Here is a 15200-nt window from a genome sequence, read left to right as displayed (position 1 = left end):
TGTCAAAGCCTACAAAGGCTGTTGAACTACCTTGAAAAATCAATGAACACACCAGTAATACGACCAGGAGAAGAAAAGGAACGGCATATCACGCATATTCAAAGAAAAGTTGACAAAAAGAAAATGATGGTTTTTCTGAAGTGGTGGTCAGTATTTACAATCCCATGAAAGAAACTAACCTGTTGGCTTCTTCCGTCGCTTGGCATCTCTTCCATAACCAAGTGGTTGCTCGTTGATGTCCAGCAGCTGCACACAGAAAAACAACGGATGCAGGCCCATCAACCATAACAGACAACAAGCTTCTCCTCAGGAACGTCCGGCTGGAATACAGGGTGGAATTCAGCTTCCTCCGTGATTAAACAAGCAAATATGGACACTAAGCAATAATTTGAGCAATGCAGCTCCAGCGCTACTCTCTCGAAATTAACAGAGGTGGAAGTCAATACGTTCTAGTCATTTGAACCAAAAAAAAAACAGTGCGCTTTGGTGCTACAGTCGATCCCGGATTTATCAAACTCAAAGAGGATTGCGAAACAGTTTGATATAGCGCTAATTCAATATGTAAAAAATGGCAGTAGATAAGCTTATCTGCAAAGTATAAGCAAGAATGCATCTAACCAAAGCTAGTGCCACGGTTATTGAAGCGACGTGCAGCCTACCGACGTGCTGGCAACACGTCGATAGCTTAGCTTTGCTATGGAGAACATGCTTCTCACGGAAGGCGCAGCTAACGATTGCCAATTTTCACTATAAGTGCCCGCACACTAAAACTAAGCAAGAAATAGTAGCAGTGTTTGCCAACACTGCAGACAGGGCACGGCATTTGCTCAAGTGATAAGGTGGTCACGCTTAAACACTTCCTTGTGCACACCGCAGCTTGCATGGCAATGGTAATGACGAAGTCACCACAATTCCTACCAGCAACTGGTGAGTCTGCTGAAAAGGCCAATTCTGTGCGCAATTCTGTGAGCTCCTAAAGGTTGGACTCTCCTTGCCAACTCACCTTGATGCCGCCGTCCTTTTTGTTCCCGAGGGGCTTGGTGAGGGACCGGCTTAACGGAGTGCCAGAGCTCAGGCGGTTTCCACTGGTGGGCGTCTTGAAGCCACCTGTTGGCACCCGGCTTGGAATCCCACGCAACGGGCCTGCAGGAGCAAAGCAAAGCATAGTCTTTTCTAGTTGTTTGCTGCACATATACAGACTGAACTAAGCATATTATTACGAGAGATAACGAAGAAGCGGACACTGGTGCAGCGTGTAGTGCTTGCTCTAGGCCCACCAGCTAGTAAATACAGTCACCGACAGATTTTTCGGACTCTCTAAGGACTGCAAAAACGTGCGCAAAATCAAATTTCACAGTTAAAATCAGTTTACACCAAGTTCTAATTGCCAGTACGGTGCATATTCTGATGCTTCACGTGACTATAAACCTCGCCACACGTTGCATACACAGATGACTGGTGGCTGTTAATGCGAAAGCCTTTCTTGTCTCATGAGTGGCATGTAAGGACCTGTCAGCAGAACGCGTCAGCAAAGCGTGTCATCAAAGAGTGTCAGAGCTTGCCCGCACGAAAATGACCATTCGAAAAAAGAAATTCACCATCACTGCGGTTTGAACCCAGGCCCTCAGTGTGCCAGGTGGGCATGCAATGCATACGCCACGAAGGGTCGTTGATTCAAGCGTGTCACACAGCATGAAGTGAACATGTTGTAGTGTGTACGATGGTAAACTGTGTTGGGGATGCGTACTGATGTTAGACAACGATGACATGCAAAAAAAAGTTGCTGACGTCATCCAAGGGTCACGCGATAAGCATCACCTGACAACAATGACTTGCAAAACAAAAAAGTTAATGACGTTCAAATGTCTCCAATACAGCAGACTGCAGTGCTCTCCAATTTTTTTGCTTTACTGAGCTCGGCGTTTGATGTCTGTACTACCGTCAGCCCGTTGTAGACGATTGCACAAGCTGGCAGGACATCCAGACACGAAAGCGAACCTGCCACTGCAGGAACTGCACCACATCCACCATACGGAGGGCACGAAACAAAAAGACAAAGATGGCGATAGAGATAAGAAAGAACGGATGAGCAGCTGATGCAAGCACTGAGTCGGCATTGACCTTCACAATTAGGCCCAGTGACTAAACCGAAAACCAATCTTATAACCAGCGGTAAATACATTATTGTGTGCACTATGATGTGGCTTGCATATAATGAAAGGCGTTTTGCTTGTCATCAAAACGCAAGTTTTGATGGTGTAGTGATAAAACAGTTGAGGCTGCGGTGCATTCTGCTGCAGGTACGAGCCCCGACTGCTTTGAAAAGCACCACCATTTTCTTCTGCTAACCGTCTCCATGAAGCTGCGTACATTCGTGCTTTGCTGCTAGATCTCTGCGCATTTGGGATGAAAAATTAAGTATACACATATGAATTCCGCAAACTTTGGCTGCTATTTAAGTTTTAATAGCGGACAACGTCCAATGCGAACCCACGGAGAATATGAGCCCCTCCATTGAAGAGGCTCTCTTCTAGCTTGAATTCCGCTTTATTCAATCCAATTTTCAATAACTCTTGAAGTCTGAATTAATGTGGTTCCATTACTCACATCATATGGCAGCTTGCTAATTGAAGGCACTGCCACCGCGAGTGCTACTGAAGGCCGAAAAATCGAGCAATCACTTGCAATGCGTCCGAAATTTCAGGTGCTCCTACACATTGGCCCTATGGAGCATGTTGAGGGTGCCGCAAAAAAGTCCAAATAATTAAGCGTGCTCAAAAAAATCAGGGATCCAAATTTTTGGTCCACTGCAGTGCCATATCCATCTGTCACGTCGTCCTGTGTTTTTAGCTTGCTGCCACATCTCAGTATGATCAGTGCAGTTAACAAGCTGAACCTACTGGGCACCATGAAACTGATGGAGGGCTCTTGCAAATGTTCTTGCATCTTACAATGTTCTCACGTATGAAATTGGTAATATTTGCTGCGTATTTGCCCAGTTTTCCAGTGCCCTCTGTGTCACAATACTGTGAGTTTGTTTACTGCAGTTGCTGCAAATTAAGCCAATGCGGTGTGCCATGGTGCTGCAATTTAGAAACATCCGTCCATGGTGAATACTACACCAAAACACTTAAAGAGAAGACTGAAATCTTAACTAAATTTGACGCTGAATTGCTATCCAAACAACAGACTGCAAAAAAAAAAAAAATGGTAGGGTGTTAACATAGTTACACCGAGTCGACATGCGAAACCATGTGTTTAGCCTGACTGGCTAATGGGTTTGCTTTGCTGGGCCGTGGCATGCCTGGTGATGAAATGAGACTCAGGTTAAGCTCTGATCGAAGTTAAAGCTGATCTGATCTGTTCGCACCGCAGATGGCAGTTGATGAAAATGCTGATGTGCAATACACAGCGTAACAGTGTGCTGCAGTTTAACAAGAGACGTGATCGGCTGTGGCGATACCACAGTGAATACTAGTTGCGGCAATATTTATTTTATTTATTCATTTATTTATTTATTCAAGGTCAAGGCTTCAGTGATGATCTGGCTTTTGCAGCTTTGGTCGTGAAGAAGAGCTTTCGGTCTAAAAGCATGCTACTGTAGTGCTGTCAAAGCAGTGCCGCTGACTGATGTAGCAGTTTGCGACTTTAGGTCGCACGGCTGGAAAATCAAGCAACATGCAACCACCCTGTGACCGTCGCTTTTAACAATGGTGCTGTCAACCTGCTCCTTAGCCTGCTGGTTGCAGAGTTTTCGTGACTAATGCGCACAAGTTATGGGTGCCACAGCTGGCAAAGGACAGGGTTAATTAGAGAGACATGGGAGAGGCCTTTGCCCTGCAGTGGGTGCAGTCAGGCTAATGATGATGATGATGAACGCCACCTGCCGCTTCAGTTTGAAAAAGGCGAGGAGGAGGCCTTCCACAATGTTAGGTTTACAACCTGTGTAGACCACTGCCTTCCCAGAATAAAAAAACAAGAAAACAAGGTGATTATAGATGTTCTTTAAAAAAAATAAAATAGGGCAATCTGACTACCTGACTGCTTACCAATCGCAGTGTACCCTTTTCTGTTCACTTCCATCAGTTCAAACATCATCTAATGCAAGGAAAGTAAGTTTTAGGGAAAAAGAACTTTTACTGTCCCAAAGCCGTAATATGCTACCAAATGCCACCGCAGAAATTATTAGCTGAAGACAATGCAGCACCAAAAGTAGTCCAGGTGCCGCCAGAATTGTAGTCTAGCTAACCAGGAAAGAAAACCGAAGCCTTACTTGAATCGTTCATGTTCTTTGTGAGCCCCCGGCACCTGATTGGCACGGATGAAGACGATGTGTTCCGCTTGGCATTGGAGAGGGCATCTTGGGCTGAAAAAACGAAGACGGCCCAATCAACACACAAACACACATGAAAAAAAAAACTAAAACATAAAAACAAGCAGCGAGTCCATTTCATTTCTGCATGTAAGAAGGTAAACTGGTGGTGCCAGTGCCTCTAATGGTAGCATCATTTCCCAACACAAACTGCTCCACAGAATCTGCTGATGCATCGGGCCATATTTAAGCCACGCAGACCGGGCCTAAATGTTTTATGAAATATAACTGCCTATGACACACCATAAATACTCAAAGACAAAGTTCTTCATTACCTTAAATGCTCCAGGCAAAAAAAAAAATAGAAAATTCAAAAATGCATGCTGTTTGCCGCTGAACATAACGTCCAGGAACAATCTTTCATATGAAAAAATTTAGTTTTCCAGATTTCGTTATTATACTCCTCAGCCGTAGCAACCCACAACCCTGAAACGCATCGTCTCTCGAGCTTCCTCCCTTCACCCCTCCACACTTCTAGCCTGAATCGATACACTCCCCATAGTGCGGGTACAAACGGCCAGCTTGTTCCCTTTCCTCCCTAGCTTTGGCTGCATGACCAAAACAAATGTTCTCAAGTATAGAAATATTATTTGCAGATGTTCAAATAAAATTGATGGACACCCCACTAACATCCAGTGGACGTCCAGTACTATCAAAGGACACTCAGAATTCAACTCTACTGTTTTGCACCCTCTTCAAGATTACTTTAGATGTCATGCAGACATTTTAAAATAGATATCTGCTCGAAATCTATAATTAAACTTACTTTGCACATCTGTGAATGTCCAATGAGAAGAACAAACAACAGGCAGATGTTCAGATTTGTAAATTGCACCCCGTGAATCTCTGCCACTACTAAGTAGGCTAGGCCAATTTGTTGGACTTTCACTATACAAACGACGATGCATGTCAATCACTGGCAATGACAAAACACCAGCAAGAACACTTTACCACTTCTATAACTGCTGGTGCCACCCACCAAAATGACATCCCCTTTAAAGCTGCAATGAGATGCAGGTTGAAGAGGTAATTTCGGCTGTGTGGTAACCAATACGACATGACTTTCTGGCAAAAAGTAAGAGTACTTTTGATGCATGCAACTAGCACTGCAAACAAATTAGTCTTCTTCTACCTGTAAATATTCCTCAGAATCCATGTGCGAACTGCACACCAAAAATTTGTTTTAGAATTTGAAAAGAAAGATTGCCACCCCAAACATGGCTCTGATTACAGTAAAACAGCCAGAAGCACATGCAGCATATTGTCAGCAACTGTCTCGTTTGAACACTGCGGGAACTCTCAGTACTGACACAGGCAACAAGGTGAATGGCAGTTTTGCTGCCATCTTTGACTTTCCCAACCACAAGTCCTTGCGGGCAATAGCTGTTCATAAAGCAATAGCTAAGCGCATTCAGAAACCACTCCATTATTCTCTTTCACGTCTTAGGCAACTTGACGGGACCAGTTTGACTCACACTTCTGGAGAAGCTCAGCACGCAGAGCAGCTGACTTGGGTTTGCGCTTGAGGGCGAAGTGTTTGACGGGCTGCGGAAGCTGGCCAACTAGCGCAGTCAGGGCGTGCTTGTTAAGGTACAAGCACTCCAGGGGAAGGATGTTCTTGTCGGCATGCTTCTTCACTGCAAGGAAGCACGCAGGATGGTGACATTGTTAACAAGGCATCAGCATCTGCGTGATAGTGTTTCACACTACCCCAGGCGACTAATAACAATAACAGCCTGTAAGAGCAAAAGCCACTGAGGAATATCGAGGCTTGCCATAAGCCAAAGTGACAATATAACATCAACATCTTTTGTCTCTTTCTGTTGCAATAACCACTGAGAGCATTATAATGAGCATGCTAGGTTAATAACCAGGCAGAACTCTTCTTTATTCATTAAAGTCTCTCTCTCAACAACAGAGACTGACGAGCCATGAGCCACGATACTGCAATTGGATGACAGTTACACGCTATGCAGCCAACCAGTACGTCAGATCAGTGTCTTTAACGCTCGAGTTCCACCAATAGAAAACCTGACATTGAAATTGTTTGAATGTGCTACTGGAAGATGCTGGAAGTGGTCGCCTGGCTCATCGCACAAGTAATATACAGTTCTCTAGACAATGTATATACATCTGATTTATAGCGTTCCTGGCCTTGGTGTGTCGAGCCTAACCCAGTCACACGGACATATGCTACAAGTGCCTACCGCATAGTGAGGACGCCTGTTCCTCATATATTAGTCCAGAAAGCACCATGAAGTCATTACATGATCCATTCGAGCGCAGAAAGCTTGAGAACCAAGCATACTCTAAATGACAAGCTGGTAGTACACGGAAAATCGAAACCGCAACAAAGAGGTTGCAGTGATGGTGAACAGGGCAAGATAATTAGACGAAAACTAAGAAAGCTGCTTGGTTTAGTTTAGAAACTATACTGCAAGGTGCAGATCGGGACAGAAACGACGGACAAGAATGTGGAACAAAGGGGAAACACGAAAGGGAAGACAGACAGCAAGCTAACATACAGCGCACAAAAAGGAAAAAAAAAACACAATAACACAAAACCGAACGCAGGGATGAAAAGACAGGTGCATAGTGGTGCAGGGCCCTGTATGCAGCCGCTCCATTGCTAAACAACACTGACTGCAATGCACCAGCTGTGCACACTCTTAAAATGAAACATGAAGGCTGCTGGCACAGGGTCTGCCGAATAGGCAGCATGAAGAAATGGAAACATCTACAGTGCGATGCTGGAAGCGATAGCGAGCAAGGTGGTGGAGTAGACAAACTAATGGAAAGAGGCTAGGCAGCGGATGGGGGAGAGCCAGTTTTCATGTGCTGTCTTTCTATTGAATTTAGTTCCTCACTCTCGTTTCATCGTTTCTCTTGTGTTCCGCACCTCAAGGCACAATATAATCGAAACAGGCTGGGACAGTGCCGGGGCAACGGTGCAGAAGGAATAGTTACAAGAGGTATGAAGGGCAGAGGGGGCAGCCGAGAACCTGCTGGCAGGCAGCAAGCGTGCTTCTGGCAGTGATGGGGGAGGGGAAGAGAGCAAAATGAAAGAAATAGAAAACTGAGGTGAACTGAGTTAAAAAAATTAAGAAGAGAAAACAAGGAGAACTAGACGAAACCTTAGCTTAATTCCACGCCTCTCTGTTGGCTTGCTACCAGACTGCCTCCTAACTTCTGCTGCAGAAAAGTTACACAAAACCGGAAGAACATGAATACGACCAACAGAAACCACAAAGTGTGACCCAATTAAAAAATAAATAGGAGAGAGGCCACGGTCTCCTACGTTTACAACTCTTCCCATATTCTGAAAAGAACTGGGTAATGTGCTAACATGGACGCCGTTTTCCACACCCAATAAGCATTATAATAGCTTAAACCTGCCCTAACAAGAAAGAACACGTGTTCCACAGAAACTGGATATTCTGTTCAATTAGGCTGCCGTTCAGTTTACAATGACCAAAGGGGTCAGTATGTAAAAGACTGCTTGCGTGAGCATCAGTATAATGAGCAAAGGTTATCAGTTTCATCTTGGGACTCACTGCAAGCACTGCTACTTTGCCATTGTGATTTGGTATGATTAAACTATGCTAGTGAGTGATGAGGTATTGTTGTGTTTGGGATGCCCCCCTCCCCCCAACCTCCTGCCTGGGTGGATTAAGGCAGCTCGCGCTCCCCTCCTGCCTAAGTGGATTAAGGCAGCGGACCCTGACTGGCGAAGGCCGAAGATGCGGCGGGGGCTGGCAAAGACGGCAGCAGTGGCAGAAACAGCGGCGACGTGGTGGCGTCAGGTGGCCGAGTCAACCCTCGGGTCGCGGGACAGAGTGGTGATGTGCTAATTGAAGGACGGCTGTGTCCTCGACAGAGATCTCGTGATTTGGACATCCGGCGGGGAAGCACGAGGATGGTCATTCACCTCTTGGTAGACTGCGGGAGATTCCTTTCCAGCCGTGTCGGATTAGTCAGCATCTACCCCTTCCCATGTACCGAGCTGCGAGAGAGCGGGACAGCCAGCACCGCCCTTGCCGTGGGTGGTATCAACAGTATCAACAACTGTCCGTCTGATTGGACGTCATTCTTCGAACTATATTCCCCAGACAGGGATCTGGGGAATCCGTGCGCTATTTAACGGGTGCTGTTTTGTGGACTCCAGTGCACTCCTATTGATTCCTGAAGAAGTTTGCTTTCACTGAGAGTCACTCTCAGTTACCCTTTTTGTAAATAATGTAAATATTCCTGTATAAAGTTCTCCTTCCTTGCTTTTCTTCGTAACCCCGTCACCCGCCTTCCTCGTCCCTTCTCCAGCCCAATCACGCTACCCCGATCCTAATAGTATGCCCTGAGTTGTCACTTTGATAAGCCCCAGTGGTAACGACACGCTATAACAAATACGCACCCAGCTTCCGCAAGTCATTGCAGAGATCAACAAAGACGCTGGAGTTCTCCTCTATGTTGAAGTTGAGCGTGCCACTGCCGGGGAATGACCGCAGCAACTCCGCGAGCATGCTGACCCACTGGTCGCTGTCGGCCGATGCCACCTCCAAAATGTCTTCCAGCTCCGTCTTCCACTGATGTCAGAGTTCCACATGAAACAGAAGAGAAGAAGAGGGAATGACAGAGGATTAGAAAAATGTAATTTCAGCCAAAAATCCACTAGTGTTCTGGCACAAGCTCATTTCATCCCCCAAAGGTGAAAAGTAATCTTCCACATGTATACAGATACACACAGAATGACTATAAATCTTCATAGCATTGCTCAAAATAGAGGTACTACTGAGTATCCATAATGCTGGTGATTTTACCTAACATGTGGTCGCTACTCTTTCAATTCTTGATTACCTTCAAGAAAGTTTCATGTGTTTTTGCATATTTCATGACCTCAATATATTTTCAGCAAAACCTTCATTGAAGATGTTCCCTACAACAGTAATGAAAAAACCCTGATTGAAATTGCCTAAAACTGGTAACTCCAACAGGCTAGAACTGATTAAAACACCCTAAATAAATGCCCATAAAACAGAACACACACATGGTACTGCTAATGTCACTAACGCTGGCGAATGTCATTATGACAAACTGGAATGAAGTAAAGTAAACCTGCCACCAAGACTTTAAATAACACAGAAGTTTCAAAAAAAAAATTTCTTGTAGCCCAGGCATGCATGCCTGTGCTCTGGTAAAAGAAAACCACAATGTTCTAGTCATTTTGAAACTGCACCCAGCCCTCAATAAAGTTTGAATTTTCACAGCTACTGATTTCCAAACCCTTTGAAGCCATGTTTCAACAGCCCATAAAGAAATGCGAAGGTTAAAAGTATTTCACTGTTCCAAAGTGGAAGCTACAAATAGTTCCGACTGCCAGGACCGCACCTCAATAAATTAATTGCAACAACACCAGTGCACCAATAGCCAGTCTACACTAATGAAACCTTTCATGCTTTCTTTGCAATAATTGTGGAGGAGCTAAGCATTTTCACTCTTCAATGTGTCACATAGTATTGTTTTAGCATCATTATTGCCTCCTGTGCTGTGGCTAACCAACAAAATGCAAGCTAATTCATCAATGCCAAAGCAAGCAGCAGAGAAAAAGCTCTGCTCAACCACACGGCTTCTAGAACTGTGTATAGCACTCATTTTGTCTAGTACAGTTATACCCTAGCATGAGTTCATTTTGATTCCTAGTGCCATACATCAATGTAACTTGCCCTGAAGTGGACATCGCAAACAATAACAGAACACTGAGAGCAACCAGACACCACTTTTGTTCTTAATAAAAACAACAGCTGGTGACTTTGTCTTTGTTGACATTTTTTCGAAAAGAAAAGGTGCATTAATCGGCGAGAAATTTTAATTTAAAATCAGGACGCTTATTCCCACTAATTTGATTCAAATATGTACTATAATATGGCCCGATGTCAGGGGCCTCGGGTTCACTTTTTTTTTTAATTTTCCAGATTAAGCTGTTTTGCTCATCTTCCTGATGTAACTGAAGTGCACTAGGAATTGTGATACAAAAGCTTGGCTTATACTCAAGTGCATGATCGTTCATTTACTTTTCTATACAACTAATGATCTCACCTGACATCCCAAAGTGTAGTGGGGGAACCGGTTTCTACTTTTTTCACTTTTTGCAAGCTCATAGGAGCTGTTTTAAGCGAAAATGGCCTCGTTGTCAATTAGAAAGTGATAGTACATCAATCTAGGACACTTTCAATTCATCTTCAGTATCCCTCTAACGGGTTATCACAATGTAAATCCACTGCAGCTGCTGCAATGCAGCTAGGCCAAGATGTAGTGAAAGTAGCAGCACAAAAGGAAACATGGTGTCCCCGTGTATTCAGCAATAGCCGGGCAAGACTATTTGCGCAATGCCTGAATGTGCTGTACTTCACGTATTTGTAATAGCTGCAATAGAATGATCACGCATTCATGCGCACGTTCACAATTCTTAACTTCCAGCTCAGTTGGCATCAAACTATTACAGGATAACTATGCCACTGGAGTCCAACATTCTCAACACAAAATGATACTACCGCAGATGAACCATCAATAGAAGGGTCAAAGCCACAAGTTGTAGAAGCTTATGCGGAAGCTAACAAAGATGAGCACTGCAACAAGCCCTACACTAAGAGAATGGATATTGACCTGATGCAATTGATGTTATTTACAGCAGATGCAGTGAACAAAGGTAACCTTTAGCCACTGCGGTGAATCAGTGGTTGTGGTGCTCGGATGCTGACCCGAAAGATGCGGGCTCGACCCCGGCCGCAGCGGTCAAATTTCGGTGGCGACGAAATTCTAGAGGCCCGTATACAGTGCAATGTCAGTGCACATTAAAAAACCCCCCGTGGTCAAAATTTCCGGAGCCCTCCACTACAGCATCGCTCATAGCCTGAGTTGCTTTGGGGCGTTAAACCCCATAAACCAAACCAAACCAATGGCAACCTTTACGATTTAGGTTTCTTTTCTTTCTTCGCATGTGTTTTGCAAGCTGTTTGGTTTGGTTTATGGGGGTTTAACGGTCCAAAGCAACTCAGGCTATGAGGGACTCCGTAGTGAAGGGCTCCGGAAATTTCAACCACCTGGGATTCTTTAACATGCACTGACATCGCAAAGCACATGGGCCTCTAGAATTTTCCCTTCATAAAAATTCGGCCGCCGCAGCCGGGATCGAACCCGCGTCTTTCGGGTTGTGGTGCGGGTTTTGGCAAAAGAGAGAAAAACAAAAATTGCAAAGAACATCCAGCACTAATTCACCACTTATATTAACTATCTAACTGACACTGTGACTAAATAGCTAACGAACAGCCACTGGGAGATCTCAGGGCCAGTTCCTGGTGGTCGAAATCCACTTTGAAGAATATGCACACAAAAACGGGTGACAGAAACTGAACTCAAAATGCCTGAGGTGAACAAAATTGTCTGCAGCACCCCCCAAAACCGGTCCATTTTTCTTCATGTTTTGTTAAACCACTGACACTAGTTATGGCATAAACATCATGCAGAAAAAAAAAAAAACTGCTACCCATAATACAGGCAGCGAGACTGTCACAAACCACAAGCTGTACAGTGCAAATAACTTCCACTAATTAAACAGCTGATCATAAGTAAGGCACCTAGTTAATGGTACCTAGAATGCGTGTTCTGCTTAAAAGCAGCATCAGAGAATTTAATGCGTTCGATAACACAGAAACCACACTGATGCACTTGAACGCTAATTTCTTCCGATTTCTGCTGTGCCGCTAATGATTGCTGCTTCGGGCAATCGACTGCGAAGCTTCGCAGTGTAGCGCTTGTGACAGAATACACCGCTCGCGCCCCACGAAGAGGACAATCTAAACTAGTCAGCATCCATTATAACTAATCATCACGCTGTACAAAACTGGCGCGCGCGCGCGCATCGCAACGGTGCCTTGCGATCGCATGCGCGGGGAAACGATCACCAGTCCCGCGCCCACTATGGAAATGAGGACTTTGCGGGCGCACGGCTCGCAAAACAGCGGAAAAGAGCAGGGCACTCAAAGCGTAGCGCATCGCTAGGGGCTCGGTGCCCGAAATAAACAACGAAGACAAACGGAAACATGTGCTAAGACGGCTATGACGTACACAAGCAGTCTCGACGTAAGCGACTATCACTGCGTTCAGCGGCAGCACCAGCTAGCCCTGCGTGACACACTCCAGCTGGTGTGTTTACCAAACAGCGAACGCTCTTCCCGGCAGGTCGCACCTGTTCACGCATGGCTTCAAATAGCCGCGATACCAACCGTGTACCATTGCAGACAGTACAGGGAACAAAGCAGACGCAAGTACGGCCCTTGTAAACGCTTAGACACGGTTCAAAGATGAGTGACACACTGGTCTTACCTCCTCGACATTGCGCCGTGGTATGTGCAGGAACGAGAGGAGCAGTTTGAGCTTAACCTGCGACTGTAGGTCGATGAAACACTCTCTGATGTTTTTTAACACATCCTGGTTTAGCTGGGAGCAGATAGAATAGCCTGACCACAAGTCGTTACTTGTTCCCAGCTTATTATGTAGCCACAACGACGTGTCGCTGTCGCGCACGTACGCCATCTTGAAACGAACAATTTTTCAGACGCCATTTTGAGAAACTGGAAGCCTCAAAGCGGGCTTCGCTGCGTAGTTCAAGCTTCCTACCGCTGCAGCCGATTGTCGCTACCACTTGTTTGCTTTCGGTTTCGTTTTTTACTATGAAGCTTCGTCTTTGAGTGTGACAGCTGGTCAAATTATTACCTTATTGTAAACTGTTCTTACCTTCCAATAACTTAACTAATTTGGCTGTTAACTAGCTTCGCGCTGCTTTCGCGGCAGTGTACTGATGGAGAGAGACCGGCTGACAGGTCCGTGGACGCTGCATTTGCCCTGCAGTGTAATTTGCCCTGCTTGGATCGAACGAGCTCCGTTCAAACACTGCAAGGTCGTTGGTACAGCTGAAATGAATAAGTTTTCTGCAAAAGCATTTAGCCATAGAGTTCCTTAATATAGTTTCTTAATATAAATAGAGGTACAGCTGGCGGCATGGATGGCTGGAGGCGCAACACTACAACCACCATCCGCCTTGCATCCACCTTCGTAGAGTGTTGAACACTGTAACCTGTAACCTTGGAGAGGCGTAGGAATGCGGGGAGACGGTTTCTTGGCTTGGCTATTTGGCTGTGAGGAACGCCGTAGTGAAGGGCTCCGGATATGTCGACCACCTGGGGTTCTTTAACGTGCACTGACATCGCACAGCGCACGGGCCTCTAGAATTTCGCCTCCATCAAATTCTACACTCCACATTACAACCACACACTCTGACTGCCGACTTTGACTGCTTCTTTAGCACAACTCTCTCTCTGCTTCGATGAGTTCGGTTGTATCCATGGCTCTGTTCGCGCAATAATGAGGTATAATGTGGTCATCCACGGACGCCTTACGCCCCCTGTCGGAGCGGACAACAACTATTTTATTAGTTGTCGTGTGCTCCAAAAGGGGGCGTCAGGCATCCGTGAGTGACCTCATTACTTCGAATCCGTGCACTCTGACATCATAACCATTTCGACCAACCGGAAAGCATAACACCTCTGCTGACAACCTTTTGTCGACAATGATGAGGCATTAAAGGCTTTCGCCTTAATAGGGAAAAGACATTAGTCTCGTCTCGAGGTACGGGTCAGTGTACTATCCATTATGCTGTGCCTGAGCCCGATCAGAAGGGCTTTAGTGAGCACCCTACGCCGTCCTGATGAGGCCGCTTTAGTTCCTATATGCAACAAATAGGAGCTGTGTGTGTGTGTGTGTCGGTATCCGTAAGCAGCGCAGTACTGTAATCTGTGTGCCAGAGGGACTGTGTGGCATTCCGGTTTCAACTGGAGTACATGGCCATATAGTAAATGGCCATGTACTGCAAGCATATGTTACCATGATGATGGTGGGCTGTTGCCATTTCACCAGAATATACGGGGTGTATGCTGAGTCGGCATAAACCTTACCAATGAAGACCTTTTGGGAACATGTAAGGCAGGTCTTGCACGAAAAGAGACTGCCGGAGTTAGTTTTCTGATGTGGGACGACTTGAAGTACGGAGAGACACAAGGGCACAGTGCATGATAGCTACAGAGAAGGTTGCCCTGTGTAGCTAGGATGTCATATGGGTTTGCCACGTAGGGCGAAGAATTTCTGAGTAAGATGCGTGTGAATCAGTGAAGACTCAGACTAGCTGGTTTGATACCAGCTTGTGGGAGGACGGATATGGCTCCCCAGATTGCGAGCAGCCCGCCATGCATGGGGGTACTAGAAGGAAGGAGGCACATGTAGGCCCCCAAGCAGACTGAGGTCTGCATACAAACAGACACCATTAGAGCTTGATCACCAGAGAGGGCGGCATGAGTATAGATGTTGAGGGTACCTGACTGAGCATCTGCAAGTTGACGCATAATGCAGGGACCTTTACAGAGGGGAACGTTGTCGCGGGCTATGGGGCTACAAAATCGCTGAAAAGCAATCGGAGTATTCAAATGGGGTAGAGACTGAGTGAGTGGAGCAGCATCGTCATTTTGCTGGAAGTCCGAAACCAACAGGCATTGCCCTTGTAGGGCATTTTCCAAGCAAATGCGATATCAGATATTGGCATCGTGGATGGTGTCCTGCTAGCGTCAAGGCAACAGCGCGTTCAAGTACAGGTACCATGATATGCTTAGGGAGCCCAGTGATAGTTCGTTGCGTAGACCTATAAAGGTGTTCAGAGATTCTTGTTGTCGGTAAGAATGTACATATAGGAGCGCCATATAATATCTCTCCTACGGCAACAGCCACA

General features: G+C 45.6%; 1 protein-coding gene across 1 annotated transcript in view; it reads right to left on the bottom strand.

The window, feature by feature from the left end:
• The window catches only part of Nelf-A (Negative elongation factor A), a 34705-nt gene extending 21712 nt beyond the window's left edge, over positions 1-12993 (bottom strand). The window contains exons 1-6 of the mRNA XM_089565213.1: positions 12749-12993; positions 8781-8952; positions 5848-6009; positions 4274-4366; positions 1004-1143; positions 180-246 (exon numbers count right to left, since the gene is read on the bottom strand). Coding sequence (XP_089421339.1) covers positions 180-246; positions 1004-1143; positions 4274-4366; positions 5848-6009; positions 8781-8952; positions 12749-12958 — 844 coding nt within the window. The 5' untranslated portion in view covers positions 12959-12993. The remainder of the gene's footprint in view (positions 1-179; positions 247-1003; positions 1144-4273; positions 4367-5847; positions 6010-8780; positions 8953-12748) is intronic.
• Positions 12994-15200: the final 2207 nt, after the last annotated feature.

The sequence above is a fragment of the Amblyomma mixtum genome, chromosome 1, assembly GCF_055824585.1.
Source record: "Amblyomma mixtum isolate Tamu chromosome 1, ASM5582458v1, whole genome shotgun sequence".
Taxonomy (NCBI): Eukaryota; Metazoa; Arthropoda; class Arachnida; order Ixodida; family Ixodidae; genus Amblyomma; species Amblyomma mixtum.
This window is presented reverse-complemented; position numbering and strand designations above follow the sequence as displayed.